The sequence below is a fragment of the Trichechus manatus genome, unplaced genomic scaffold, assembly GCF_000243295.1.
Source record: "Trichechus manatus latirostris isolate Lorelei unplaced genomic scaffold, TriManLat1.0 scaffold00061, whole genome shotgun sequence".
Lineage (NCBI taxonomy): Eukaryota > Metazoa > Chordata > Mammalia > Sirenia > Trichechidae > Trichechus > Trichechus manatus.
In genome coordinates, this window is record NW_004443997.1 from 13109782 (window position 1) to 13137306 (window position 27525).

General features: G+C 36.7%; 1 protein-coding gene across 8 annotated transcripts in view; it reads left to right on the top strand.

The window, feature by feature from the left end:
* The window catches only part of NAA25 (N-alpha-acetyltransferase 25, NatB auxiliary subunit), a 61757-nt gene that overhangs the window by 11620 nt on the left and 22612 nt on the right, over positions 1-27525 (top strand). For 5 of the 8 annotated variants that reach the window (XR_002824532.1, XR_002824533.1, XM_004379067.2 and 2 more), the window contains exons 4-13: positions 1961-2079; positions 5614-5688; positions 6797-6904; positions 7256-7334; positions 9842-9953; positions 10533-10622; positions 11884-12053; positions 15251-15363; positions 22212-22419; positions 23255-23344. Coding sequence is in view for 6 of the 8 variants with exons in the window: in XM_004379067.2 (XP_004379124.1) it covers positions 1961-2079; positions 5614-5688; positions 6797-6904; positions 7256-7334; positions 9842-9953; positions 10533-10622; positions 11884-12053; positions 15251-15363; positions 22212-22419; positions 23255-23344 (1164 nt within the window). In the remaining 2 variants the exon portion in view is untranslated. Of the gene's footprint in view, positions 1-207; positions 684-1960; positions 2080-5613; positions 5689-6796; positions 6905-7255; positions 7335-9841; positions 9954-10532; positions 10623-11883; positions 12054-15250; positions 15364-22211; positions 22420-23254; positions 23345-27525 lie in introns of those variants that run through there. The other 3 variants (XM_023733797.1, XM_023733794.1, XM_023733798.1) reach the window with 3 other exon arrangements.

Below are 27525 nucleotides of genomic sequence, written 5' to 3' on the forward strand. Positions count from 1 at the left end.
CTTTAAATAAATGTTTTCATTGTTGGTTTCTTAAATTTTTTATAATACCAAAATAAACCAGTTGCTGTTAGTCAATTCTGATTCATGGCAACCCCATGTGTGCAGAGTAGAACTGTATTCCATAGGGTTTTTAAGGCTGTGATCTTTCACTTTCAGAAGTAGATTGCCAGGACTTTCTTCCAAGGTGCCTCTGGGTAGTTTGAACTGTCAACCTTTCAGTTAGTAGTCAAGCAGTTAACCAGTTGCACCACCCAGGGACTCCTTTTATAGTAAATATTATGAAAATAAATTATGATGTATAATAATAAACATCCGTGAACCTACCACCCAACTTATGAAATAGAGCATTCATTCTGAGTGCTGAGAAGGCTCCCTGTATGTTCCTTATCAATCTCATTTTCCCTTTTGCCCCCAGGATAGGATTCCCTATTCTGGATATTTTTTATCCTCTTGATTTTCTTTAAATCTTTATCACATTTGTGTCTTTAAGTAATACACTATTTAGTTTTGCTTATTTTCAAACTTTATATAAGTGGATTCATACTGTATATTCTGTGACTTGCTTTTTTCATTTACTATCCAAGTATTATTGTTGGCTTCCGTCAAGTTGGCTGCAACTGATGGCGACCCTGTGATAACAGAATGAAATATTACCCGATCCTGTACCGTCTTCACGATTGTTGGTGTGTTTGAGTCCAGTCAGACTATATTCTGTTCTGATCCATAGGGTTTTCGTTGGCTAATTTTTAGAAGCAGATTTCCAGACCTTTCTTCCTAGTCTGTCTTAGTCTGGAAGCTCTGCTGAAACCTGTCTACCATGAATGACCCTGCTGGTATTTGAAATACCAGTGGCATTGCTTCTAGCATCATAGCAACATGTAAGCCACACAGTACAAAAAATTGACAGATGTCTGGTGGGATACCCAAGTAGTTGTAGTTAATTCATTTTCACTGCCATGGAATATTTCTTTGGGTGATTATGCCCTAATCTAGGAAGTGCTAGGTCATGTATGGTCAGCTTTAAAAGATAAAGAAGGATAATGCCAACTTATTTTCCAAATTTGCTTTCCCACCAGGTATATATGAGTTCCAATTGTCCACATCCTTGTCAACACTTGGCATTCTTAGATTTTAAAATTTTTGTCAATTTGGTAGGTGGAAAATGTTATCTTATAGTTCAGTTTTGTTTTTAATTCTTATAAATAATAAAACTTAAGAGTTAGGTGTTATATGTGATTTATTAGGGATTATGTTAATTTAGGGATATGGATTCTCCCCTTAGTATTTAAAAAAAATCATTAGTCTTTTCCACAAATACTGATTGAATATTTCTCTGTGACAAGTATCGTATCAGAGTCAATAGTGAAAGTTGCTATTTCTGCCCTCATGTTGCTCGTAGTCTGTAAGAAATAGATCAATAGACAGTATACTGCATTATGTATTTACAAATGGTACAGCAGTTATTTAAAACATTCAGAGATGGCAGAGAGAGAGGCCATCATCAAATCGAGATGAAGGAGCAGAGATGGTGTTCAAGGAAGGTCTTGAAGACAGGATTACACTTGAACTAGCTCTTGGATGGTGTTCACTGTAGAAAAGAGAGGAGAGTCCAGGCAGAAGGACCAGTATAAAGGTACAGAGGGATGAAATAGTACTGGGAATCTGCCGGAACTACAAATAGTTTGCTGTGGCTAGAGCAGAAAGTACTAGGGAAAGAGGAAGGAGACAGAGGCCAGGCCCTTGCGGGTCTCGTATATGTGATGGGGAGCCCTGACCTATTCCAGGCTTCATTGGAACAACACCTAACCAAGACAAGACAGTTGATCAAACAAGGCAAAGAAAATACTTCTTCCTTAATGATAGGAGAAATTATTTCTGCCAAATAGGAAAGAAATTGAATGATGTTAGGATTTCTTTGATTATTGAAGTATAACTTAAATCTTATTTCTCTTTATCTTAGCGGAGTTAGTTACAAAACTTTATGAGGCAGCTGTGAAGAAAGTTCCCAACAGTGAGGAGTATCACTCTCACCTCTTCATGGCCTATGCCAGAGTAGGCGAATATAAGAAAATGCAACAGGTAATAACTTGATTCCACAAACCTCCTGGGCTGTTGGATTTGCTATTAAGGAGAAGAGTCTCTAATATTTTAACTGCAGTGGTGCGTGTGTGCGTGTAGAACTGCATTTATGTATTTGTGTGTGGAGATCAGCCGGTTATTTTCCTTGCATGTTTTAAAGATGAACTGTTATTCAAGTTCCTTAAGTGATTTATTTGGGGAAGAGTTGATCTTTTGTGGCCTGATGGTATGTTTTGGTTCTGGTAGGTTGGCTTCGTATCGTCACACTGAAACAGATTGTTAAATTTTTAGAAAATGGGCAGAAATCGCGGAGCAAAAATGAACAGATTATAGAAAAGTAACTTTCAAGTTTATATCTCATTTGTAAATTAACTGTTTGTGGCCTGCTGAGAGTTTTATGTCAAGGGGGGAGAATCCCCTTGCCTGTGGAGCTTATTTTTGCCTGAGGCAGCTTATTTGCCAGTTAGCACTTTTTGGGTATTCTTGTGTACATGTGAAAGAGCCTCGTTTGGACTAGTGCGTGGAAAAGCTGACAGACTTCCCAGAGAAATGAAACCCACACAGTTTAGCCCATAAAGAGTGATGATGTCAAGCTAGTTTTTTTTTTTTTTTAAATGCTGTATTCGTGGGTATAATGTCTTTGAAGGCAAAGCTTTCTTACTTGGGTTTTTATTTTATTCTTTGCGGGAGATATCAAGCTATAACAGATGATTCAGGCAGGGTGGGAGATACTATATTAATAAAGTGTCCTTTATTCTTAAAAATAACCTTTCTATTTGCTTAGGCAAGTTTTCAGATTGGAAGAGTTGTTTCCTCCCAAGTGTATTTCTTTAAAAAATTTTCATCATTGATTTATTTACTGATGTAGTATGTCCCAGAAAAAACATTCACAGATGATAATTTTTCTTTTCATGTAAAATGGATGTATTTTAAAAAAATGGCATCACCAATGTATACATATAAATCTTAAATATAATTTTTAACTTCTAGGAATGTATTTTAAGCAAAGTACGTTAAACGACCATCAATAGGGATATAGTTAAATTATGGTACATCTGTACAGTAGAATGAAATGTAATGTCCCTTCCCCCCAAATAATACTGTGTGTCTGTCTTTGTTGACGTAGAAAGATGTTCCCAAAATATAATGTTAATTGAGAAGAGCAGGTTGTAAAACAACCTTCTTGTCCCATTTCCCCCACATCTACTTCTCCACAATAAAGGATATGTCTCTAAGGATATATGCCAAATTGTTACCAGGGTATGGGGCTATGGATAATTTTCTTTCATCTTATTTTCTGTTTAAAAAAAAAAAAGTATGCATTAATTTTATGATCCCACAAAATAAAACTATTTCCGTTTTAAAAAGATTTATAAAATAGCAAGAAGGAAAAGTTCATGCAATAGCAGTATTAAGGTAAGTTTTGAAAAGGGAAGAAATAATCTGCCGTTGGAACATTGGGCTACTTTTTATTTTTATATAGTTTAGCTTTGCGTGTCGCAAGAGAGATATACAAATTTGCATCTTGCTTTTTGGAGACATTGTGTTGATGTGGTTTAAGTTACAGTTCCTTAATATGTTTTAGTCATAACTTGATTGTGCATCATTTGATTCTAATAATGTATTGGAAGAATGGAGTACTCCAATGGTAAATAGTTTAGGATGGAACGTCTACTTTTCATACTGCCTTTGTTGTTGCTTAAGAGAGTTACAGTTCCTTAGCTGTACACGTTTATTTTGAAAGTGGTATGTCAGTCTGAGGTAGTATGTAATTTATAAATTTAGTGTCCTGTTTCTGGGGGAAGGGGTGGCTTTGTTTTGTTCACTGCTGAATCCCCAGTGCCTAGGATAGCATCTGTATGGTAATTTGTTAAATGACTGATTCCATAAACTAGTGGCCGGAGGGAAGCGTAGGAATCAGAAAACTCTACAGCTTCTACTGCCCTAAATAGCATCCCTGGAAGATAAGATATAAAACCACTCTAATGAAGAGTTGCTAGTTATTCATATGGTGACTAGACTTTCCTTTTTCTATAAATGACATTTCCATTCTCTGAGTCATTGAGCTTACAACCTTAGAGCCATGTTTTTCAAACTTGTCCATCATCGAAAACGTTCTGTATCAGCAGATATACCCTGTATATCCGTTTTGTCTCCAAATCTTACTGATTCTATCTCTACAGTGTCTTTCAGGTCTTTTCTCTTTCATCTACCTCATCCTGGGTTAGTTCCTCATCTCTTCACCTCTTCTTTCTCCCTATTCTGTCTCTTCACAGTACCACTAAAATATTCTTCCTAGAAGAGTATAGATTTATACTGTCACTCCCCTACTCCCTATAGACAGACTCCTTTTGAATACCTTACGACCAAGGTACTTCAACCTACCCTTCAAGCCTTTCCCTGTATGCCTCTTCATTCTTTGTTTCAGCCACATGCCCTCCTCATTCTTGTCAAAATATGCCTTTACTTTTTTCCTTTGCTCTCTGTTCCAGACTCATTTCCTCTCTAGAATTGATTCACCTATTTAGAAATATTTGTATTTGTATCCCTATCTCCACCTTTGCCTGTAGACACTCTATTTGACCTTCAGAGTCCATCTGGAAGACTGCTACTTTGGTGATGACTTTATTGAGTTCGCTTCCCTGCTTTCCCTTAAAAGAAAAGAAGAGAAAACAAACCAACTACCCTTCCTTGGAAACACCCTAGCATAGTGCTTTTCTGTAGGATGTTCATCTTTATTGCCAAGTATATTTTAATCATTTGTATATTTGTCTTATCTCTTTCCCTATCTTTTAAATGCCTTTGGGACGGGGACTCAATCTTTGTAATTTTGACAGGAATAGACATTTTCTTCCACTTAGGGGTTCCAGGTAATTTTTGAAGTGGATTGACAGGCAAAAGATTCAAAAATATAAAATAGTAACTATGATGATTAGTTGTGGAGTTCTTAGCAACAGTTACCTGCGGGCTAATTTTGGACAGATTCTTAGTTATGCGTGAATAGGTCTATTTTGTCCCTTCTTGTCATGCCCCTGTTTCACAATGAGTTTATCTTGAAAAAACCTGATCGTTTTCCTAACCTAAGCATTATTTTTTGAATTATGTCATGGTAATCTTTTCTAATTTTGAAGTTTAAATACACTATCTGGATTGTGTGTGTGTGCGTTTGTTTTACTGTAACTGGTTGGTACGGTAGCTTCAGTAATGTTTATTGATGTACGCTCATAAGCCAAATTTTCGTGTTTGCTTGGTAGTCTACTAGAAATATATTGGGTTGCAGCATATTCTAGAAAGATGGGACTTTAATTTTAGAAAAATCTGGTTCAAAAGGTGGATATGACACGTGATGTGGTAAAAACTTACCTTTGTGATTACCTCTGTTGCTGTATCCATCAAGTCACCAGGCACCAGCCCTAACTGGAATATATAAACATGTTACTGTTCTCCTGGGAAACTTCTTGTCACACATCTGCATCATTAATTTGCCCTCTGTACGATGTTTTCTAAATGAAGTGTTTTGGCTCTGTCTTTCAGGCTGGCATGGCTCTATATAAGATTGTCCCCAAAAACCCTTACTACTTTTGGTCTGTGATGAGCTTAATTATGCAAGTGAGTATGGCATTCAGAATGGGGTTGAGATTTGTTTTTATTTTCATACGTAGTTAAGACATTGTCTTTAATGTGGCCTTCTGACTGTCTTGGGTAATGAATTGCAGCGTTTGGCAAATGGGGCTTTACATATCGTCGGTTGACTTTTTGAGTTGGGGATTTTTGGAATTCCTTATGGGTTGCTATAGCAGTTTATTTCTGTGCAGCATGGATTGTATTTCCCCTGAATTTTAGATCTATTGTTAGATTGTTTAATCAAATGTGTTCCTCAAAATGTTTGAGCTATTTCACCTTGAAGTTTGTCTTTTAAGAAAATATTGTTGGTTAATGAACAGGTCACTGAACTGGGTGGCTTTGTTTTGCCCCTTCTCCTTTCTGAGCCTCTTTGCTTTTCTGCAGAATGGAGATGCTCATCTCCCAGAGCTACTGTGAGGACCAAAATGAGATACTGTGCAGGAGACGATAGAGGGGGAGTTATATGTAGTGGTTAAGGACAGAGGCTCTGGGGTCAGACAGACCTGGGTTCAAATATTGGCTGCACCATATATCTTGGAGAACTTTTGGGGAATCTCTTAAGCTTAGTTTCTTTATCTGTAAAATAAGCATAAGTTATGTATTTAGAGATCTGAGCAGAATGTCTGGCAGTGTTAAAATTATTAAAATTATTAATATCATGCATTGATTTTAGTTATCAGTCTGAGATTACCTTAGCTAATAGTAACTGAAGGAATTAATATTTCCCTTTTTCTAAAGGGAAATGTGAACATCACAAAAAGACAGAAGACTCTTCAAACACCTGATGCTACCGTTTATATGTATTAGACAGCATAGGCGTAGCCCCTCTTTACATATTTCTAGAAAAATGTATGAATAACTTATGTAAAAGTTAGACCATATTGTGGGAGTTCGGTATTTCAAGAACGCATAGGATGATGAATCTTTAGTAAAGAAACCACTCTTAGAGCTGCTTGGCAGGTTCAGATTAGGTCTGCTGTTTGACATGGTGGATTGATAGTTGTGTGCTGGCATCACGGTAGTGGGCTGCATGGTAAATGCAAATAGTGTAACGGGAGGAATTAAAATGAAACATTTATTTTTCCTCCTCTAGTCTATATCGGCACAGGATGAGAACCTTTCAAAAATGATGTTTCTGCCCCTTGCTGAGAGAATGGTAGAAAAAATGGTGAAAGAGGACAAGATTGAAGCTGAGGCTGAAGTGAGTAATTTAAACTCAATTTTGCATGATTTTGAGAGTGAATTGTTACTTTGGTAGTGAATTGTTACTTTTCTCCAGTCAGAGACCGGTACACGTGGAGCTTTGGAAACCCCCAGTTTAGGTATAATGGACACTGAGCTGTTTCCAGCAAGTACTCATTTCAGACTGTTTATGTTTTTGGATCTGAGATGTATAAAAATGGGAAGACACTGTTGTCTGATTTTTACTGTGAATTTCATCTCATTTGAAGATAGTGTTTTCTATTTATATAACTTTTTAAAAACATACAAACGACTAGCTTTTTATTATTGAAAAGTTTCAATGACTGCATTTCTTTTTTTTTTCTGTAAGGTTGAACTTTATTATATGATCCTGGAACGTTTGGGAAAGTACCAGGAAGCCTTGGACGTCATCAGAGGGAAGTTAGGAGGTAATTTTTTAAGTTTTCTTAGAATTTTTTTTTTTTCCTTTTATTTAAACATGACAGGTGTTTATTGTGAAAAATGTTTTCCTCATACGAAAACATAAAGCTATAAAGACATAAAAAGTCACTTGTAACCATTCTGTTATGTTTTTCCAGACTTTTCTGAGTGCTGAAAAATTTTAATATTTTCTAATTGAATATAGTTCATGGATTCAGAACATTCAAGGAGTGTAAAAAAGTATTCCCTAGATCTCTAGCCCCCACCCTCCCAGATTCTTCTCCACTTACCTGTTCTATATAGCCTTCTCAAGATATATCTTCCCCTCCTCCTTTTTGTTTAAAAACCATAACATGTTGTACCTGGATGTCTGGCCCATAGAATAATCTTACTTGATTAGCAAGATTTTTATTTTTTAAGAAGATTAAAAAAATGTTTTAAAAATGTGAACGTTAATCCCTCTGATCAGGATGTGAACTTTAGAGATACAGACATTCCTTGTTTACTGCCTGTCCTATGAAGGCATTTGAGTTTATGACCTTTGCTATGCATACTGTTATACCTATTTTTTTTTTTTTTAACTTACAATGTCTTAGTCTTAGTAAGGAGACATACCCTACTCTTTAACTACTGCCCAATATTTCATAATATAAATGTACAGAATTTATTTAAGCCGTCCTTCTTGATGGATATTTAGATATTTAGTCTGTTTGCAAGGAACATCTTTGCTACAAACCACATCACCCCACAAGAGACACCAGTGTACATTCCCACCGGCTGTATCTACTATCAGTGTGTAAAGGGGCTTGTTTCTTTGCATACTTACCAAACTGTATCATCAAAGTCTCATTTCAAACTGTTTGCTTTTGGATCTGATAGGAAAAAAATCTTACAATTTATTTCTTTAATCATAAAGTAAGGTGATCATTTTCTTCATTTGTTTAAAGGCTATTAGCCATTAATTTTGTCTTTTTATGTGAGCTTTTCTTTATCCTTTTTGTATTTTTAGGATTTTGGTTAGTCTTTTTCTTACTGATTTGCAAGACCATTTTATATGTTAAGTGAATTAGCTCTTTTCCATGGTCCCTTCCCTTTTGGTTGGAAAACTGATTTTTATGAACTTCATAGATTGATTTAACCATTCCCCTATTATTGGGCACTTATAACAAAGATTCTAGTTCGTAAATATTTGCGCATCTTGTATGATTTTCTTAGGAGAAATTCCTAGAAGTGCAGTTACTGTTTCGATAAAAGCTGTTTTTTAAAAAATTGTGCCTTTATAGTCAGTGGGAGTATCTAACTGTGTATCTGTAGCCTTGGATTTTTAATTAACTACGATCATTAAAAAGACTTTGATTCGTACAAGTGTTTATATACTCTACTAGGCTATGTACAGTCATAAAATAAAACTATGTAACACCAATTAATAGATAACTAATTGTATAAAATATAGGAGATCTTTTATGAGATATTCTCTCTAACTTAAGCCTTCTTACAGATGGCAACAAGTCTGCCTTTCTGTTTTTTTCTCAGCTCAATTGTTGTTCTGTGGGTAGTGAAATTTAGATTCTCTACAGGCAATTTATAATGTAATTTTCAATATCCTTTGTCTGCTAAGATATTCTAAAAGGACACAGTAAATCTTATTTGGTCAGAACTATAACCCTCCCGTCAAGTCGATTCCGACTCATAGTGACCCTACAGAATAGGGTAGAACTGCCCCCTAGGGTTTCCAAAGCTTTAAATCTTTACAGAAGCAGACGGCCCCATCTTTTTCCCGTGGATCAGCTGGTGGATTTAAACTGCTGACCTTTTGGTTAGCAGCCAAGCGCTAGAACTATAGTCCTAGTTTTTCTGTTCCCAGCTGTTTGGAAAGAGTTTGATTCATCACAACTCTTTTTAAATCTTCCTTCTAACGTCTCACCTTGCTCGCCTCATTGCAGCCCAAGCCTATTTGGTGTTTTGGAACTGTATGGATGGGAAGTCATCTTTGGACTTTACCGTCCCTAAATGCTGTTCAAGCAGCCCTAGTGGCACAACAGTTGAATGCTCAGCTGGTAACCAAAAGGTTGGTGGTTCGAACCCACTCAGCGACTCTGCAGGTGAAAAACCTGGTGATCTGTTCCCATAAAGATTACAGCCTAGGAAACCCTATGGGACAGTTGTACTCTGTCACATGGGGTCGCTATGAGTCAAAAATCACCTTGATGTCACCTAAGACCAGTAACAAAATGCTATTCGGGCTTTAAAATGTATCCCACTTACTAGATCCTCAGCTTAACAGGTTCTGGATCCTTTGTATTTTACGGTGTAAGTGATTATTATCAGAAATATATATTTCTTCTTTTCAGCAAAATAATCTTTGATAAGATAGTAGTTTGTATCTGATAGTAGCCCCATTTTCTAAGAGACCGAATAAGAATGTGAAACATTTTCCTTCTTGCGGTTGTGCTTTATTCTGGTCTTTGAGCAGAAATGAAAGCAGTTTACCAGCGTTTACCACTTTTAATTGTAGAGAAGCTGACAAGTGAGATTCAGAGTCGGGAAAATAAGTGCATGGCTATGTACAAGAAGCTGAGCAGGTGGCCAGAGTGCAATGCCCTTTCCCGGCGCCTCTTACTGAAAAAGTGAGTACATGCTTCCTTTTGGACGATGAGACTGGAGTCGGGCTTTAAGAGCTCACTACTGATTTTTTTTGCGTAGTTCTATATCTTTTGAGATTTCTGGGCATAAAGTAGTCTTGTTGTATTTTGTCCTTGATGTTGTTTAAAGTTTTCAATGAGTTTTCATTCATCTTTTAGTAAAGAAGTATAATGGTACTTATGCTCTGGAAGTGCTGAATGTTAATTAGGTCTTCAGGTGAAATCTGAATATCATTAATTCATTGAATTCAATAGTAGCCTAAAAGAGAGAGGCTTTCCTCCCTTTCTACAACCCCCTGACCCCATTGAGGAGTTTTCTGTTAAGAATATTACTTTCCTGGACCTGGTCATTTTATTGAAGGGAAGAGTGGTCTCTTGACAGTGTTTACTTTGAAAATGCCTCTGAGTGATGCCCTTTCAGGGCTGCAGAGGAAACCTGGCAGGAGGGCTCTCCTAATGCAGACTAAAACATAATTTAGAAAATAAGTTGAATATCATGGTTCCTAAGGCAGGTTTGTCACAGCTTGGGTTTAATCCTTTGTGCATCACTCAATCTGTTTTTAGCTCAGATGACTGGCAGTTCTATCTGACTTATTTCGATTCTGTCTTTCGACTGATTGAAGAGGCCTGGACTCCTCCTGCTGAAGGTGAACAGTAAGTTGTCTTCTTTCCTGAATTAAAAAGGCATTTTTTAGTATGTTGTAGCTGTAGCAAAAGGACTTCATTGTGAGCCTCATTGAATTCTCTTTCTCTGTCTCAGCAATGCATCTGTTTCAAAGTAAGAGATTCTTTTATTGTTTTGATTATAAAATAAAAACAGGTTCATTGTGAAAAAATCTTAAATTAGTACAGAAATGTATGGTATAGAAAGTGTTATTCCCCAATCCTACCTCCCAGAAATAACTCTTGATAACGGTTTGGTGTCTATTTCTCCAGATTTATTTCTGTCCATATACTAACATAACTATTATTATCTAACTTAAAAATGGGATCATACTAGACATAATGGTTTACAACTTGATTTTTCCCACTTAAAATATATCCAGGGCATCTTCCCATGTATGGTATGTATGCATCTATTTTATTCTTGGTGGCTTAAGAGTACTCTGTTTTAGAGACGTAACATAATTCGTTTAAACTCTTCCTGTTGATGGACGCATGGTCACTTGGATTGTTGCTGATTTCCTTCTTCTGTCCTTTCTTGTTTGGCTATTATGGACAAAAAAGACATAAATTGGATCTGTTTTAAAAGTAAATACAGAATAAGATTTAAGATATCAATTATGAACTGATGCTTACTTCATAATATTAACTAAGTCATCTCATTTTCTTCAGCCTTCATTCTTCAAGCAATAAAAATGAAATCTGTATTTTTTTCTTAGGCAGTTTTTTTATTGTGGCAAAATACATATAAAAAAAACACTTGGCATTTTTACGATTTTCACGCGTACGGTTCACTGACATTAATTATGTTTATCATGTTGTATAACCATCACCACCATCTGTTTCCAAATTTTTTCATCACCCTTAACAGAAACTCAGTGCTGCTTAAACAGTAACTCCCCTTTTCCCCCTCCCGCCAGTCACTGGTAACCACTATTAAGCTTTGGTCTCTGTTACTCGTTTTGGGCAATATTTTATATATACAAAACAATCCATTCTTTTTTAAAGAAACAGGTAAAGGTGGTTAGTCACTCTGCAATAATCAAATGCCAAAATTGGAAGTAAATCTTATTTATTTTCTAGAATATACTCATAGTTCTCTTTTATTCCCATTATATATTGCTTTATGATCATCAGAGTTTTTTTTTTTTTTTAACTTTTTAATTTGTTTCTTAAAATAATTTTGTTTGACTTTAAGCTTTGGGAAAGACAATAGAGTCACAAAATACCTTTCTTACGTGCTTATACCTAGCTCGTTAGAAGGAGAAGTACATTATTCTACAGAAGAAGCTGTGAAGTTTATAGAAGATCGGATAACAGAAGAATCTAAAAGTTCTCGCCATCTTCGAGGGCCCCATCTAGCTAAATTGGAGTTGATAAGGCGTTTACGACGTCAAGGTTGTAATGATGAGTACAAACTGGGTAAGGAACAGTAATGATGGTTGGGATGATATTTGGGAAACCTGGAGATGGTAGAAGGATACCCTTAGTACTCAAGTGCAGTATTCATTATCTGAGGCTGACAGTGACAAAGTCATGCTTGAGAAGCAAAAGTCCTCATAACCTGAGAATATTTACTAATGAATGGATCACTTATAAAGTTAGTCGTTAATCACGTATTGAACCTGGCTTAACATTAACATCTCTCCCTATTTTCTCAGTTTTTGTCAGGCATTCTCTTGATAACCTAACAATTAAGTCAAAGTCAATTTCAAAGTAAAATAGTTTTATGAAAGGTTCAGGATTTTGTGAAGCAGATGAAAGTTTTCTTGAAAATCTACCCCAAGCACTCACCAAGCCATAGAAAAAAAGAACACTTGGCAGAGTTAGGCCAGTTAACAGCTGCAGATAAAATTGATGAGGATAATGACAAGATGAGAGAAAAGAGTGATTTGGATAGTAAAGCATTAAGAGAGGCCCTCAGGAAAATTGATGAAGCCCTTAGATGTTTTGTATTGTGTTTTTATAAAATGTTTCTTTATAATCACACTGTACAGGAAATGAAGGAGGTCATACTGTGCTAGTTCACCGTCTCGTTGGAAAAATGACACAAAAAAGGCAGTAATTCTTTGGTCTTACTAAGAATTAGCTTATAGTTGTAATTATACCCTACCTTTTGTTAAAAATTTAAGATAATAAACTTTCTTAATTTTTCAGTTCAGTTTTAACATGAAGCCTGTCTTAGTCTGGGTTCTCTAGAGAAGCAAAACTAGTAAAGCGTATAAATATATATATATAGGGAGAGATTTATATCAAGGAAGCAGCTCACGCGATTGTAGAGGCTAGAACGTCCCAAGTCCGTGGATCAGGGTAGAGGCCTCTCCCAATTCACGCAGCTGCAGAAGCTGGCAAGCCCAAGTTTGGAAGATCGGAGAGCAGGGCTCCCACTCACAGGCTGTGAAGGTTGACGAATTCCAAGATCGGCAGGCAAGACCGTAAGGTTTCTCTTGATTCATGTAGCTGCAGGGGCTGGCAAACCCCAGATTGGTAGGTCAGAGAGTAGGGCTCCGCTCATAGGCTGTGAAGATGGACAAATCCCAAGTTGAGCAGATAAGCTGACAGCTCAAGTCCCAAGAACTAGAAGTCAGACGAACAGGAGGCAGCCGCAGGATCCAGAGTGAGCAAAAAGCCAGAACATCTGTTTATATTCAGATGCAGGCCACACCCCCAGGGAAACTTCCTTTCCACTGATTGGCTACTCACAGCATATTCAGTCATGGGAGTGATCACATACAAACGCTGAGAATCATGGCCCAGCCAAGTTGACACACAATCTTTTTTATTGTACTTTTGGTGAAGGCTTACGGAACAAATAGTTTCTCATGAAACAGTAGTACACATATTGTTTTATGACATTGGTAAACAACCCCACAACATGTCAACCCTTTCCCTTCTCGACCTTGTTTTTTTTGGTGAAAATATACATAGCCAAAGATACACCATTTCAAAAATGTCTACATGCACCGTTCAGGGACACCAACTACGCTCTTCCAATTGTGCTGCTGTTCTCACTTTAGATGAAGGTTTACAGAACAAAATAGTTCCTCATTTAACAGTACACATGTTGCCCTATGACAGTGGTTAACAACCTCACAACACATCAACACTATCCTTACTCAACATTGGGTTCCCTATCACCAGCTTTCCTGTCCCCTTCTGCCTTCTGGCCCTTGTCCCTGGACTGCTATGCATCATTAGTCCCATTTGGTTTTATGGGGCTGTCCACTCCCCAGCTGAATGGTGAACCTCAGAAATGACTTCACCACTGAGCTAAAAGGGTGTCTGAGGGCCATACTCTCGGGGTTTCTCCAGTCTCCTTTAGGCCAGTAAATCTGGTCTTCTTTTTGTGAGTTAGAATTTTGTTCTGCATCCTTCTCTAGCTCTGTCCAGAACCCTCTGTTGTGATCCCAGTCAGGGTTGACACACAAACTTAACCATCACAAAGCCCAAAAGAAACCTTTTTTTTTTTGAAACTAACAATTTTGGAGGTTTGGTCTCTAGTGAAAGTTGACTGATTGTAAGAGGGTTGTTTTCGGGGACAGGTTGTCCTGCAATAATGAAAACCACTTGTATCCCTTATCTCTGTCCATTTTCATCATTTAATAATGTTTTTTGTGGCTCTTCCTAAAGTTTACCGTGTACCTCTTTCAGTCATTCCCTTTGTTGATCATTCATAGCTAAGTTTGAATTCCATGATGACTTTTTTCTTTGGATAACCAACAGTCTATGTTAGTTTAAGAATTGCAAATGAAAACTTTCCTATGACCTTCAGCAAAATATTGGTAAAATAAATTCCAAAGAGTTACCTTCTTTCCAAAGCTGAATATGAAGGTGTTTGCATCTGCTTTATCACTTGCTGTACTTGTCCCCATCTTTCCCTTCCTACCACGACCACCCATCTTGAAAAACTGAGTTTGTCTGTTCTCCACAAAAAAAAAAAAAAAAATTTTTTTTTTAACCAGACCAGTAGGTAATTCTTAGCTTTTTTTTGGATCACAGAGTTATGTGAGAATCTGAATAAAGCCAGAAAAATGTAAAGAGGAACTGAGCCCTAAAATGTTAGGCCCGGGGTTAAAAATCCTTGCTGCTTAAATCTCTTGTCAATTTGAGAACATTTTCTCTTTTAATTTGGGGAAGAATAAAATGAGCAGGTAGCTTTTTACATACTGCGGTTTAAATTTTCCATAGTGAGTGACCTTGTTGTTGGAGTGAACTACAGGCCCACGGCTCTTCCATTTATTCTCTCTTCTGTTAGTGTGACTGAGTTAACAAACATTTCCTTTCATTTAATTAACATTTAATATTTGTTAAGTAGTTAATGAACAATTATGAAGAGAAGCATGTTTGTTTAAAAAAATCCATCACTTCTTTTTTTAATTATTTGAAGTATAGTAACAGGTAAACTGAGTTTATGAGATTCAACTCCTTTTAAATGGCAAGTGCTCTTCTATCCCTCCTATCTCATTTATTGTCATTTCCATTCATTCTCATGCAAGCGTTCAGGCAAAATTTCAGTTTTATTTCATTGAAATAAAGATTTTCAAATCAGATATCTCACTTAAATTAGAAATTTCTTCAGTCCATTAATCCTTTTGTGATTTTTTCCTCCCCTCTTTTAGGTGATCCAGAAGAATTAATGTTTCAGTATTTTAAAAAGTTTGGGGATAAACCTTGTTGTTTTACAGACCTCAAGGTGTTTGTTGATCTCTTGCCTGCTACACAGTGTACAAAGGTAAGTGCAGTTCAGAATCCTGTTCGTGCCTGTACTTACGGAAACTAGGTTGTTTGGGTTTCCTTTCTGAAATGTCTGCGAGTGGTAAATGGGAGATGTCAAGACAGATGTTCTGCCAAGCCAAGTACTCTGAGTGCTGTCAGATGGAAGGCATGGTTTCTTGTTGAGTTAAGCCACAGGAGAAATAATAAACCCCTGGCAGATAATTAGACTCTCTCTCTCTCTCTTTTTTTTTTTTGTAAGATTTTGAGATAATTATAGAGTCACACACAGTTGTAAGAAATAGTACAGAGAGATCCTATGTACCCTTCACCCATTTTGCCCAATGGTAACATCCTGCATGACTCATAACCATAGTACAACATCACAGTCAGGAAATTGGCATCGTTGCAGTTCATGGGCCTTCGTCAGACTTCATCAGTTCTACGTGCACTCTTGTGTGTGTGGGTGTGTCTATGTAGTATAGTACTTCGTGCACAGATTTGTGTGAGCACTACCACAGTCAAGATACAGGACAGATCCATTACAAGAATCCTTTGTGCTACCCTTTTGTAGCCACAGCCACGTCTCCGTGCCCCCTCCCCCGCCACCATCACTAACCCTGGGCCACCACTAATATGTTTTCCATCTCTACAACTTTGCTGTTTCAACGATGTTATATAAATGGATTCGTATAGTGTGTAACCTGTTGAGGTTTTTTTTTTTTTTTAAATGTGGCATAATTCCCTGGAGATTCATTGAAGTTGCATGTATCAGTAGTTTATTCATTCTTATTGCTGAGTAGTATTCCATGGTATGGAGATACCATAGTTTCTGTAACCATTCACCTGCTGGAGAACACCTGGATTATTTCCAGTTTTTGGCTTTCACAAATAAAGCTGCTATGAACATTTGTACAGGTTTTGTGTGAACGTAAGTCTTCATTTCTCTGGGAAAAATGCCTTATGTTAATTGCATGTTAAGTTGCTTAAGAAACTACCAAACTGTTTCCTAGAGTGGCTGTACCATTTCACAGTCCCAACAGCAACGTATGAGGGACCTCGTTTTCTGCCTCCTCGCCAGCATTTAGCGTTGTCACTGTTTTTTCTTTTAGCCATTCTGATAGGTATATAGTGATATCTCATTGTGGTTTTAATTTGCGTTTTTCTGATGGTGAATGATGTTGAACAGCTTTTCATGTGCTTATTTCCTATTTGTGTATCCTCTTGATTGAAATGTCTTTCTGTGCCTTTTGCCCATTTTCTAACTGAATTGTGTGCTTTTACTGTTGAGTTTTGAGAATTCTTTATGTATTCTAAATACAAGTCCTTTTTCAGATGCATGGTTTCAATTAATTTTCTCCTGATCTGTTGGTTGCCTTTTCATACTGTTAACAGGGTCTTTTGCAGAGCAATGTTTTTTGTTTTAATGAAGTCCAGTGGACTCTTTTTAATGTCCCCGATGTGCTGAAAACTGCAAGGGTTAGTCACTATTTTTAGGCTTCTGAAACAGTCTAAAAATCAAGTCTCAGGTTTTTTTTAAAATAAGCTTTTTATTTTAGAATAATTTTAAATCTACAGAAAAGTTGCAAAACTGTACCGAGAGTTTCCATATATCCTTTGCCCAACTTTCCCCAAAGTTAACATCTTAAATTACCATGGTACATTTGTCAGAACTAAGAAATTAACATTGGTATATTGCTATCAGTTAACCTCCAGGCTTTGTTTGTATTTCCCCAGTTTTTCCATGAATGTTCTTTGACTGTTCCAGGATCCAATCCAGAGTACCACGTGGCATTTAGTTGCCTTGTACTGGGAGTTTTTTATGTGAATGAACAGTGTTACATATCAGGATTGAAACCATATCTTTAGACTCCTCATCAACAACAACATGTATTGGGTCAAATCGCTCACCACCCATCGGTGGGAGTTTCACACCCCGTTTCACATTAAAGGTTTACAGTGTTAGAAATTGTCAAATGGGAACCTAATTTACTGTATAAACTTTTACCAAAAACACAATAAAGTATTATTTAAAAAAATAGTTTACAAGGTTTAGCCCAGAATATTCCTGGTAATGGGTGGTTGGAGTACTTTGCCTGTCGGAAAGACAGTGTGCCTGTGGTAGGGTAGAGTAAAATGTAAAGAGATAGAGGCACACATAAGGAGAGTTGGTGAATTTGGTCTGCTTTACTTATATAGAACTCTGTAATTAGTGAAGATTGGAAGTCTGCTTGTCATAGAGAGCCTCTGTAACCCCCGTGTGGAATGAATGAAGTACATTGAGAGCACAGTGGAGATGACTAGCATATTGCTGAGTGTCCACATCTTCAGTCCACCAGGGCTCGCTCGATACTGCGGCTGACTTGAGGTTACACTTGTAGGGCAGGTGTAGCAGTGCATTCCCAAACTGGTAAGTAGCCAGCAGTCTATATTGGGTTCTGAAAGGATGTTGCCATTTATTCTGGGTTAGTAGAGGGTTAGAATGATGTGCTTAGGGCTCCAGCTAAGCTTTAGAAGGTTTCGGCTAAATTGTAAACATTCTGAAAAGAGGGCTCAGGGCCGTGGGAGCAGGGTTGAAAGCATATGAGAAAGAAATAGTTGCATGACAGAGAGAGCCTTGGTCTGGTGAGGACAGAGTGCTTCCTTTCATATATTTGAAAAGCTGTCTTTTTGGAGAGGAATTAGAACAGGAGCTAGCAAGAAGTTGTTAAAGGAAATTTAAAATTCGTTCAATGAGAAAAATATTTTTTTGGTAGTTAGAATTCTCTAAAAATACAGTGTGTGAGTTTCATGTTACTTGACGGATTGAAGCAGAATCTGGATAACCAAGTGGGAGGGATTCATTCAGTAAGTGCTTGTTGAGCATACTATGTGCTAAGCACTGAGATGGGGGACGACTGAACAAACCATCTTGTAAGTTGAAGCATCAGATGAGGGGCTGCAGTAGAGGAACATTTAAGTTGCTTTCAACCGAGATTCCATGAAGGTTTGTTACCAGGGATCTAGTACAGCTCTACAGTAATGGGTATGTTTGGAAATCCTAGCTCATGTCATATGACCCCAAACGAAAAAAAAACCAAACCTGTTGCCGTCGAGTTGATTCTGACTCATAGCGACCCAACTGGACGGAGTAGAACTGCCCCACAGGGTTTCCAAGAAGTGGCCGGTGGATTGGAACTGCCAACCTTTAGGTTAGCAGCTGAGCTCTTACCCACTGTGCCGCGAGGGCTCCCTTGTGAATGAGCCCAGATAGTAAGAATTTTCTTTTTAGAGGAACTGAAATACTGGAATGACTAGCAGCCATAAGGTAGTCGTTGTTCTGTGAGATAGAGGACGTAAAACTGTTGCAATGAGATTCATAGGCCCCTATGTAAATTTTAATTGAGGGAGGTAATTTTGCTGTCAGAACCTTTTAACTGTAGGATGACTGCAGTAGCTAAAAATCCTGCCACTCAGCAGTATGTTTGTAGAGGATTGCAAAATGTCCAAGTAAGGTTCAAGCTGAAAACTGTTGACCCAGTTTCAGGAAGCCAGATCTTTCTAAAATGTAACTTGCCCCTAGGAGTGGGCCTTTGAGTCCGATTATCCTGAAGTGACACCCAGCGTGATGTTTTAACCCTTTGTTTTCTTTGCATTAGTGTTTTTAGCTAAGCAATAAAATGATTCTCATTTTCAAAGAAGTTTTTTGCCTAGCAGTAAAACTGTGCAGAGTAGAAAATGAAGGATTGTTTCATAACAACACCTGCTTGGAAGATTCTTCTTTAGCACTCACTAAAGAAGGCATTAATAGTAAGCACAACTGTTATGTAAAATGGCTTGCAAGAATGAAAGAGCTGGCAGTAGAAATTATGCAGGCATTTAATAAACAAAAACCGGTACAACAGTTTTGTTACAGATATGGAATATGGATCTGATCACTTCTAAACATAATAATTAAAATTCATATAAATGTATACAAATTGAAGCAGAACTGTTACAGATGTGTAATTTTTTGTATCAAAAAATTACATGTATATAAGTGAAAAAGTCAAATAGTACTACAGGGCTTTTATTGAAAAACAGCAGTGGCCCTTTGCCATCTCCACCCTGGGTTCCAGCTCTCCAGAGGCAAACCACTTTCAACTCTTAACTGTTTCTTCTGTTATTTACGTCCATATTTCTAAATTATCAGCTTACAGAGGTAGCTATTTGTTCATTTTTACAGTTAATAGTCCTTATCTATGGATGCCCTAGAAGGTGATAATTTAGGTGTTTGTAACGTCCCACTTTGCCCCTTACACGCTTTGCCCCATCTTCCCAGTGTGGTTCAGTTACCATTCAGTATTTATCTATATATTTTTTTCCTCCTTTTATTATTGTGGTGAGAACATACACACTAAAGCCTCTGCCAACACAAGCAACGTCCACATTTACAACTCAGTGACATTGATTACATTTTTCATGCTGTACCACCATTATCCCTATCATCCAAAATATTCTGCCACCATTAACATAAACTCAGTGCCTCCCAAACAAAAACTCCCCCTTCCCTTTTCTCTCCCACTGCTGGTAACCATTAATAATCTTTGGTTTCTATATACTTGCTTATTTCATATAAGTGAGATCATATAGTATTTGTCCTTTTGCAAATGACTTTTCTCTTAGCAAGGTTCATCCATGTTGAGACATGTACCAGAACTTCGTTTCTCTTTATGGCAATATTTATATTTTTATGACTAGATATTATTCACAGCTGAGCCACTTAGTGTCTGGAGATGACCTTGCTTATGCAACTTTCTTCTTCTTTCAGTTAATGTTTTTTGTTTGTTTGATTAACTGCAAACATTCTGACAGAACCATAGAAGTTTAAAGCTCCTCTTGGTGTGGTCTGCAACTTGAGATAATAGGTCTGTTTCCCAGCTCCCCACCCCCACCCCCCCTCATCCCTGGAAATACTTCCGTAGAACCTGTTTCTATCTTCTCTGTTTGGGGACTTATACATTTGGTTGATAGCCTTCTGGGATCCAGCTTTCAGGGTGGGTCGGTGGGTGTGGGGGCCTGGGGCTGTCATCATTGACTGTGCATAGTTTCACTTTATCCTCCGTTTTCAGCTATGCCTGCTCTTTCTGAGTCCACAGTGTGTCTGGTTCAGCTTCTGGAAGTAAACTCCCAGACTTCTGCTGGGCTTGGGGCAGAGTCTGACTTTTTAGAATTTAGCAAAGTCTCCTATTTTCAGCCGCCTCTGTACCTTAGTTTGCAGCTTATTAGTGTCCTCTGCATTGGATAATGTTAAACTCAGCTATCTTGGCCCTGCCTAGTTAACTACTTACCACTTAACCTTTCTGCTTTTTATCATTTGAAATTTTGTTAATTCCTAAATTTTCTGTCATCTCTTCCCAAGTTCTTGATCCTTGTGGCTTTATTCCTTTTTTTCATTCCTTGCTTTGTCATCTTAATGGGATTTTGAGAGAATGTGAACATAGGTGTGTGTTTACTGTATAACTGGAACTGGTGTTTTCTGTTTTTGTTCTTAATAAATTTAAAGATATAAAAACATTTCAAGGCAAGATGTTACCATTTGGGGACACTGAGTAAAGGATACACGAAATCTGTCGAATTTCTTATAACTACATGTGAATCTACGATTATCTCAAAATAAAAAGTTTAGTAAAAAAAACATTCTGAGGCTTCTAACATGACATAACCATTCCTTTTAATGTATAACCTTTTCTTTAAGAATTTATTTGTATATCAATATAATTGTGATGTGTATTTTATTGGTAATCTGTTCTTTTCTATAGTCTTTAAAATTATACTTTTTTATTGTGGTAAAATATGCATAACGTAAAATTTGCCATGTATAATTTGTTGGCATTAATTAGATTCACAGTGTTGTACAACCATCACCACTATCTATTTCCAGAAGTCTTTCATCACCGCAAACAGAAACTCTGTACCCATTACCTCCTCCCCTCAGCCCTGGTAACTTCTAATCTACTGTCTGTCCCTGTGATTTTGCCTATTCTAGGTATTTTATGTAAGTTGAATCGTACAGTATTTGTCTTTTTTTGTGTTTGGCTTATTTCACTCAACATAAAGTTTTTAAGGTTCATTCATATTGTAGTGTGCATCAGAACTTCATTTCTCTTTATGGTTGCATAATATTTTATTATGTGTATATGCACTTTTTTTTATCCATTCATCAGTTGATGGACACTCGGGTTGTTTCCACCATTTGGCTATTGTGAATAATAGTGCTGTGAACATCGGTGTACAAGTATCTGTTTGAGTCTCTGTTTTCAGTTTTTTGGGGCATAATTATACTTTTAAATTGCTACATTATATTAATATGCTGTAGTTTCTGAAACATCTCCATAGTTTTTCTAATCTTTTAGTACCCGTTGTAGATGACTGTGACAGAACACTTTTGACCAGCAATGAATGAGTCACTGGAGCTTCACCAGCATTGTGTGCTGTCACTGATTTTTTTGTTTTTGCAGTTTTGGTAGCTAGAACATGGCATACTACAGGGATTTTAATTTGTTTTTCTTTTTTCTTTTTTAGATTTTGGTAAAATGTTTTCATAGGATTAGGATCAGCCAGGAGTTGAAGTGACTATGTTTAAGTCCACAAAAGTACATGAAGTTCCACATTGACACTACTGATTCAGTAACACATGATAGATTCAAATATATTCAGCAAAGTATATGCTAATGAATAATACAATAAATAACTGTACTTTGAACATCTTAAATTTTCTCCAGCAATGAATGAGATTTATATTTCCTTCTCGATGTCTTTTTCTGGAACACTTCAATTTCTGTTAATTATGGCCGTTGAAGACTAGTTGTGTTTTGAAACCTGTGCTCTTTTGTTTTCACTTTGCAGTTCATCAATCAGTTACTCGGAGTTGTTCCTTTGTCGACACCAACAGAGGATAAGCTGGCACTGCCTGCTGACATCAAAGCTCTGCAGCAGCATTTGTGTGTGGTGCAGCTGACGAGGTTACTTGGCTTATACCACACCATGGACAAAAGTCAGAAATTGAATGTAGTCAGAGAATTGATGCTAAGGTACCAGCATGGACTAGAATTTGGTGAGCAATCTTTCAAGAAGTGCACTAGTTCCCTGCTTCCCTGATCTGCTAAAACTTGGAAGTCCATTTTTTAAGCACACTTACAACACTTTGTTTCAGTGAGTTTGGCAAGGAGAATATTTAGTCAAGTGGGAAGACCATCCAAGTAATATGATGTAAAGCCTTTCTTAAGCTTGGAGTTTTAAATAATTATAATTGGTTTCCAGTTGGCCATATTTTTCCTAATTTGGTGAGCTTAACTCTTATTACATTGGGGCTCGTGAAGTACATAGGGTTTATGATAATATTTGTCAGATTTTCTCCTTGTAGGCCTTAATAATATAGAATTTGTAAGTGAACAAATGGAATATTGTAAATTGTGATATGACTGGTTAGTTTAGAAGCAGAAGACCTTCAGATTGACCTGGACTTTGCCACATGTATGTGATAGAAATATAAATTATCTCAATAGAAGATGTCAGTATTTCTCTAACTCTATTCTAAAATTTTAGATAAAGTAAGGAGTGTAATGTTAATTTAGTTATATGTGGCCCTTGACTTATTTTCTTTTCTTCAACTAATTCCTTCTAAATCTTACTGCTTTCTGTTTTGGGACCTTGCTCATACCATCTCTGTTCTGGAACCTTCATTCTGTCTCCAGCTGAGTGTGGTATCATCTTGTTTTGAACCCTTTGATTTATAGCTTATATTTTTATTCAGGTACTTACCCCATTCTTCTTATTTTTTTCTTTTTTCTCTTCTCTCTCCTGTCCCATTCTTGCCTTAAAAGACTCCTTCGGGGCAGTAATAGTTAAACAAATGTTAAAATATGGATATGATTTTTTTTCTCCTGTAGGGAAATCCTGTTTGAAAACGGAATTGCAGTTTTCAGACTATTACTGTCTCCTTGCTGTCCATGTGCTTATTGATATATGGAGAGAAACAGGTAAGTAGCAGTGATTTCAGTTTAACTTCACTCTTTTTTTTAATTGATTGTAAGTACTGCATTTTTTCCTTAGTTATGTTGTCTAAGGATTTGGTTTATGCTCTTAGGTTTTCTTCTTTTCTCTTCTCCAGAGTGCCTCTAAAAGAATGCAGACATCTAATTTTTCCTCCTCCCTGTAGTCAGGATAATCTTAAATTGATGATTTATCTATTCTGTTTTTAAATATTTCTGAATAGTGTGTAATGACTGCACAAAAATGTACTACAAAGTTACAGTACTTAAAATGCAGTGTAACGTGGAAGAAAGGCATGCCAGTCTGCTTCTGAAAGGTCACAGCCATGAAAACCCTATGGAACAGTTTTACTCTGACATGCATGTGGTGGCCGTGAGTCGGGATGGATTTGATGATACTGGATATAGATATACATATCCATAAAATATATGGTCTAGCTTAGAAAATTATTAAATTAGTCTATAAACCTGATATTCTTTTAAATAGTGTGAAATAATCATAAATCATTAGGGATTTTAGGCTTCATAATTTATTTCAAAACTTAGAATTTAAAAAAGGCTTTTATAAAAATGATCTATGAACCTGTTTTGCCATATATGCTTTCACAATAAAATATTATTAAAAAATGAAAGAAAAAAAAAAAGTGGTGTAATGGATTCAAAGTTAGATGTGTAGTCCGTGGAACAGAATAGTCCTTTTTACTCAGTTTTTAAAAAATTTACATACAGTAGAATTCATTCTTTTTGGAATACAGTTCTGATTAGCCTGCTTAAGATGAAAGTATAAATGGTACATGGTAAAGCAAACATCCCGAGTCATTGAAGAAGAGAAGGAAGACTCAGCAAATGTTGAAATTGCCTTTTCTTTAGATCCAACCCCTGACATTGTCTCTAATTAGTAGTTTTTAGGAAAAAATAACATTAGGTACTTACGGCATATTATTCATCAGAATGAAGTACAGAAGAAAGACTGAGGAGAGAGTAGTGAGCAAGATAGACATACCTCATGGAACGTTTCATGAAGCAATCAGTTTTGATAATACTGTTGTCATACAGAGTCCTCATAGGTGCTCTGTTTTTCTGAGGATGGTCTATAGTGTCCTTTATAATCTGGTGTCTGCTCATCTGTCCAGATTCTATGCACTATAGCCCCGAGCCCCCTTACTTTTTGCCACTGTCACTGCACATCATGTTGCGTCTCTTTGAGATAACTCTTTTACCCCCTTACTTTGTTCATCAAATTTGTTACTCAGATTTAAAAACTCTGTCTCTTGACAAGCCTGCCTTGATTTCACCCCTTCCCCAATTGGGAGTTTTTTGCCCCTTCTGAATCTCTGTAAGATATTGTATATAGCCATATGGTAGTACTTGTTACACTGTATTGAACCAGTGGTGGGGATGAAGTCCTTGTTATCTGAACCCCTAGATTCATGAGGTTAGGTAGGGCTGTAAAAGTCGTCTGAAAACCATTAATGAACTGACCACTTAGTCGTTCAGTTTCTGCACAAACACCCTTTCCCGTGTGTCCCTTGCATCCTTTCTCTCTCATAGCAACCACGACTTTCTTAATCTCTTGTTTTTTGAACAAGATGTCTGACCATATGTCTTAGTCATCTGGTGCTGCTATAACAGAAATACCACAAGTGGATGGCTTTAACAAAGAGAATCCAGTAGGCTACAAGTCTGAACTCAGGGGGCCAGCTCCAGAGGAAGGCTTTCTTTCTCTGTCGGCTCTGGAGGAAGGTCCTTGTCATCAATCTTCCCTTGGTCTGGGAGCATCTCAGTGCAGGAACCTCAGGTCCAAAGGACACACTCTGTTCCTGGCACTGCTTTCTTGGTGGTATGAGGTTCCCATGTGTCTTTGCTCACTTCTCTCTTTTATATCTCAAAAGAGATTGGCTTAAGACACTATCTAATCTTGTAGATCTCATCAGTATAACTGCCGCTAATCCATCTTATTACATCATAGTGATAGAATTTACAACACATAGGGAAATCACATCAGATGATTCCCATACAATACTGGGAATTATGACCTAGCCAAGTTAACAGATATTTTGGGGGGACACAGTTCAATCCATGACACCATATAATAATAATAACAACCAACATTTATTGATTGTCAGGCACTGGAAAGTGCTTCACATATGAATTAACTAATTTAAACCTCAACAGTACTGTTATTGTCATAATTTTACAGATAAGGGAAATAATAGAGCAGAGAGAGAGAGAAATGTGGTAAATTGTCTAAAATCACAACAGTACAAATACATTGGGAATCATTTGCAAAGTGAAATTGCAGATTTGCATAGATGCAGGGTTTCCTGTAGTCAACAAAAGTGATGTTGAGTAAGTGCTCCAGTTATTGTTAAAGGTAGATCTGGCAGAAATGGAAATCTATAGAAAATTGGTGAGGCTGTTTAAAGAGAATGATTTGAATGTGAAAAGATTAAGCAGAGACCTTTGGGAAATTGATGATGCTCTCAAATACTTTTGCAAAAATTCATTTTTTTAAATATACATATTTTATTATGATAAATACATATGTAATAAATCATTTGCCTTTTCAACATTCTTCACATCTACAGTTCAGTGACATTAGTTAGGTTTATCCTGTTTAGCTGTTACCATTATTTGTTTCCAAATTTTACTATCACCCTTAACAGAAACTCACTGTTCCCTAACAAGTGAGTCCCCCCTTTTCCCTCCTTTCCACCTGCCTCTGGTAACCACGAATAAACTTTGGTGTTTATACATTTGCCTATTCTAGATATTTCATGTATGCAGGATCGTTCAATATTTGTCCTTTTGTGACAGACTTATTTTACTCAGCATAATGTTTTCAAGGTTTATCCATGTTGTAGCATGTATCAGTGCTTCCTTTCTCAATCTTTGAGGATATGTATGTATCACATTTTATTTATCCATTCATCTGTTAATGGACATTTAGGCTGTATCTACCTTTTGGCTATTATGAATAGTGCTGCAGTGAACATTGGTGTACAAGTCTGTGTTCCTGCTTTCCATTGAAAAAAGTGTTTCTTTATGATCATGCTGCAAAAGTAAAATAAGGAGTGAAGGATGTTATTTTTTTCTGTTACACAGTTTAGTTAGAAAAATTATGTCGCCAAAGGTCTCATCAACCCTTTACACACTTTTGATTTGGTAAAGAATTTGCATAGTTGTAATTATATCCTAAATTTTACAAAACCAAATAAATATCTTAATCATCTTTGCCTTAATAGTTCAGAATGAGGTGTAAATTAAGCCAGTCTTTTGCTGTTTACTTTGAAAAATTTTATTTGCATCTTAAAGAGACATTCTTTAAGAAGTTTTTCTCCCCCCCTCTGATAACACATATCTTTGAATAACCAGGGCTTCCTGTAAATATCCATAATTGTCTGTCTCTCTCTTCAGCTTAACTTTGAGCTTTTTGAGGCCAGGAACCACCTGTATCTCTTATCTCCAGGTCTCATATCTAGTGATCTGCCGGGGCTTCAGTAAATGAGTGTTGTATTGAATAAAATTATGATTGTGAAGATCAGGTAGCAACATAGGAAAACACTTAAAAGTGAAAGAGCAGAATTCAAAATTGTATGTATGCTATGATTACTCTGTAAAAGTGATTATAGTTCAAAGGAAATACATCTAAGTAATAATGGTAGTTTGGGTAGTTTTCATAGTTTGAGTGGGATTATGAGCGGTATTTACCTAAAACCTTAATTATTTGTTATGTCCTATATCTTTTCTTTGAAAAAAAAAGATATAGAATATAATTTTTTTTTCTTTTTCTTTTATTGATTTATTTTTTTTCTTGTACTTCTGGTGAAGGCTTACAGAACAAATAGTTTCTCATGAAACAGAGTACACGTGTTATTTTATGACATTGGTTAACAACCCCACAACATATCAACCCTCTAACTTCTCAACCTCTTTTTTTTTTTTTGATGAAACATAGCCAAAGATACACCATTTCAAAAATTTCTGCATGCACAGTTCAGTGACATTGACTACGCTCTTCCAATTGTGCTGTTATTCTCACTTAAGATAAAGGCTTACAGAACAAAGTAGTTTCTCATTTAATGGGTACTACAAATGTTGCCCTATGACAATGGTTAACAATCTCACAACACATCAACAATATCCTTACTCAACCTTGGGTTCCCTAT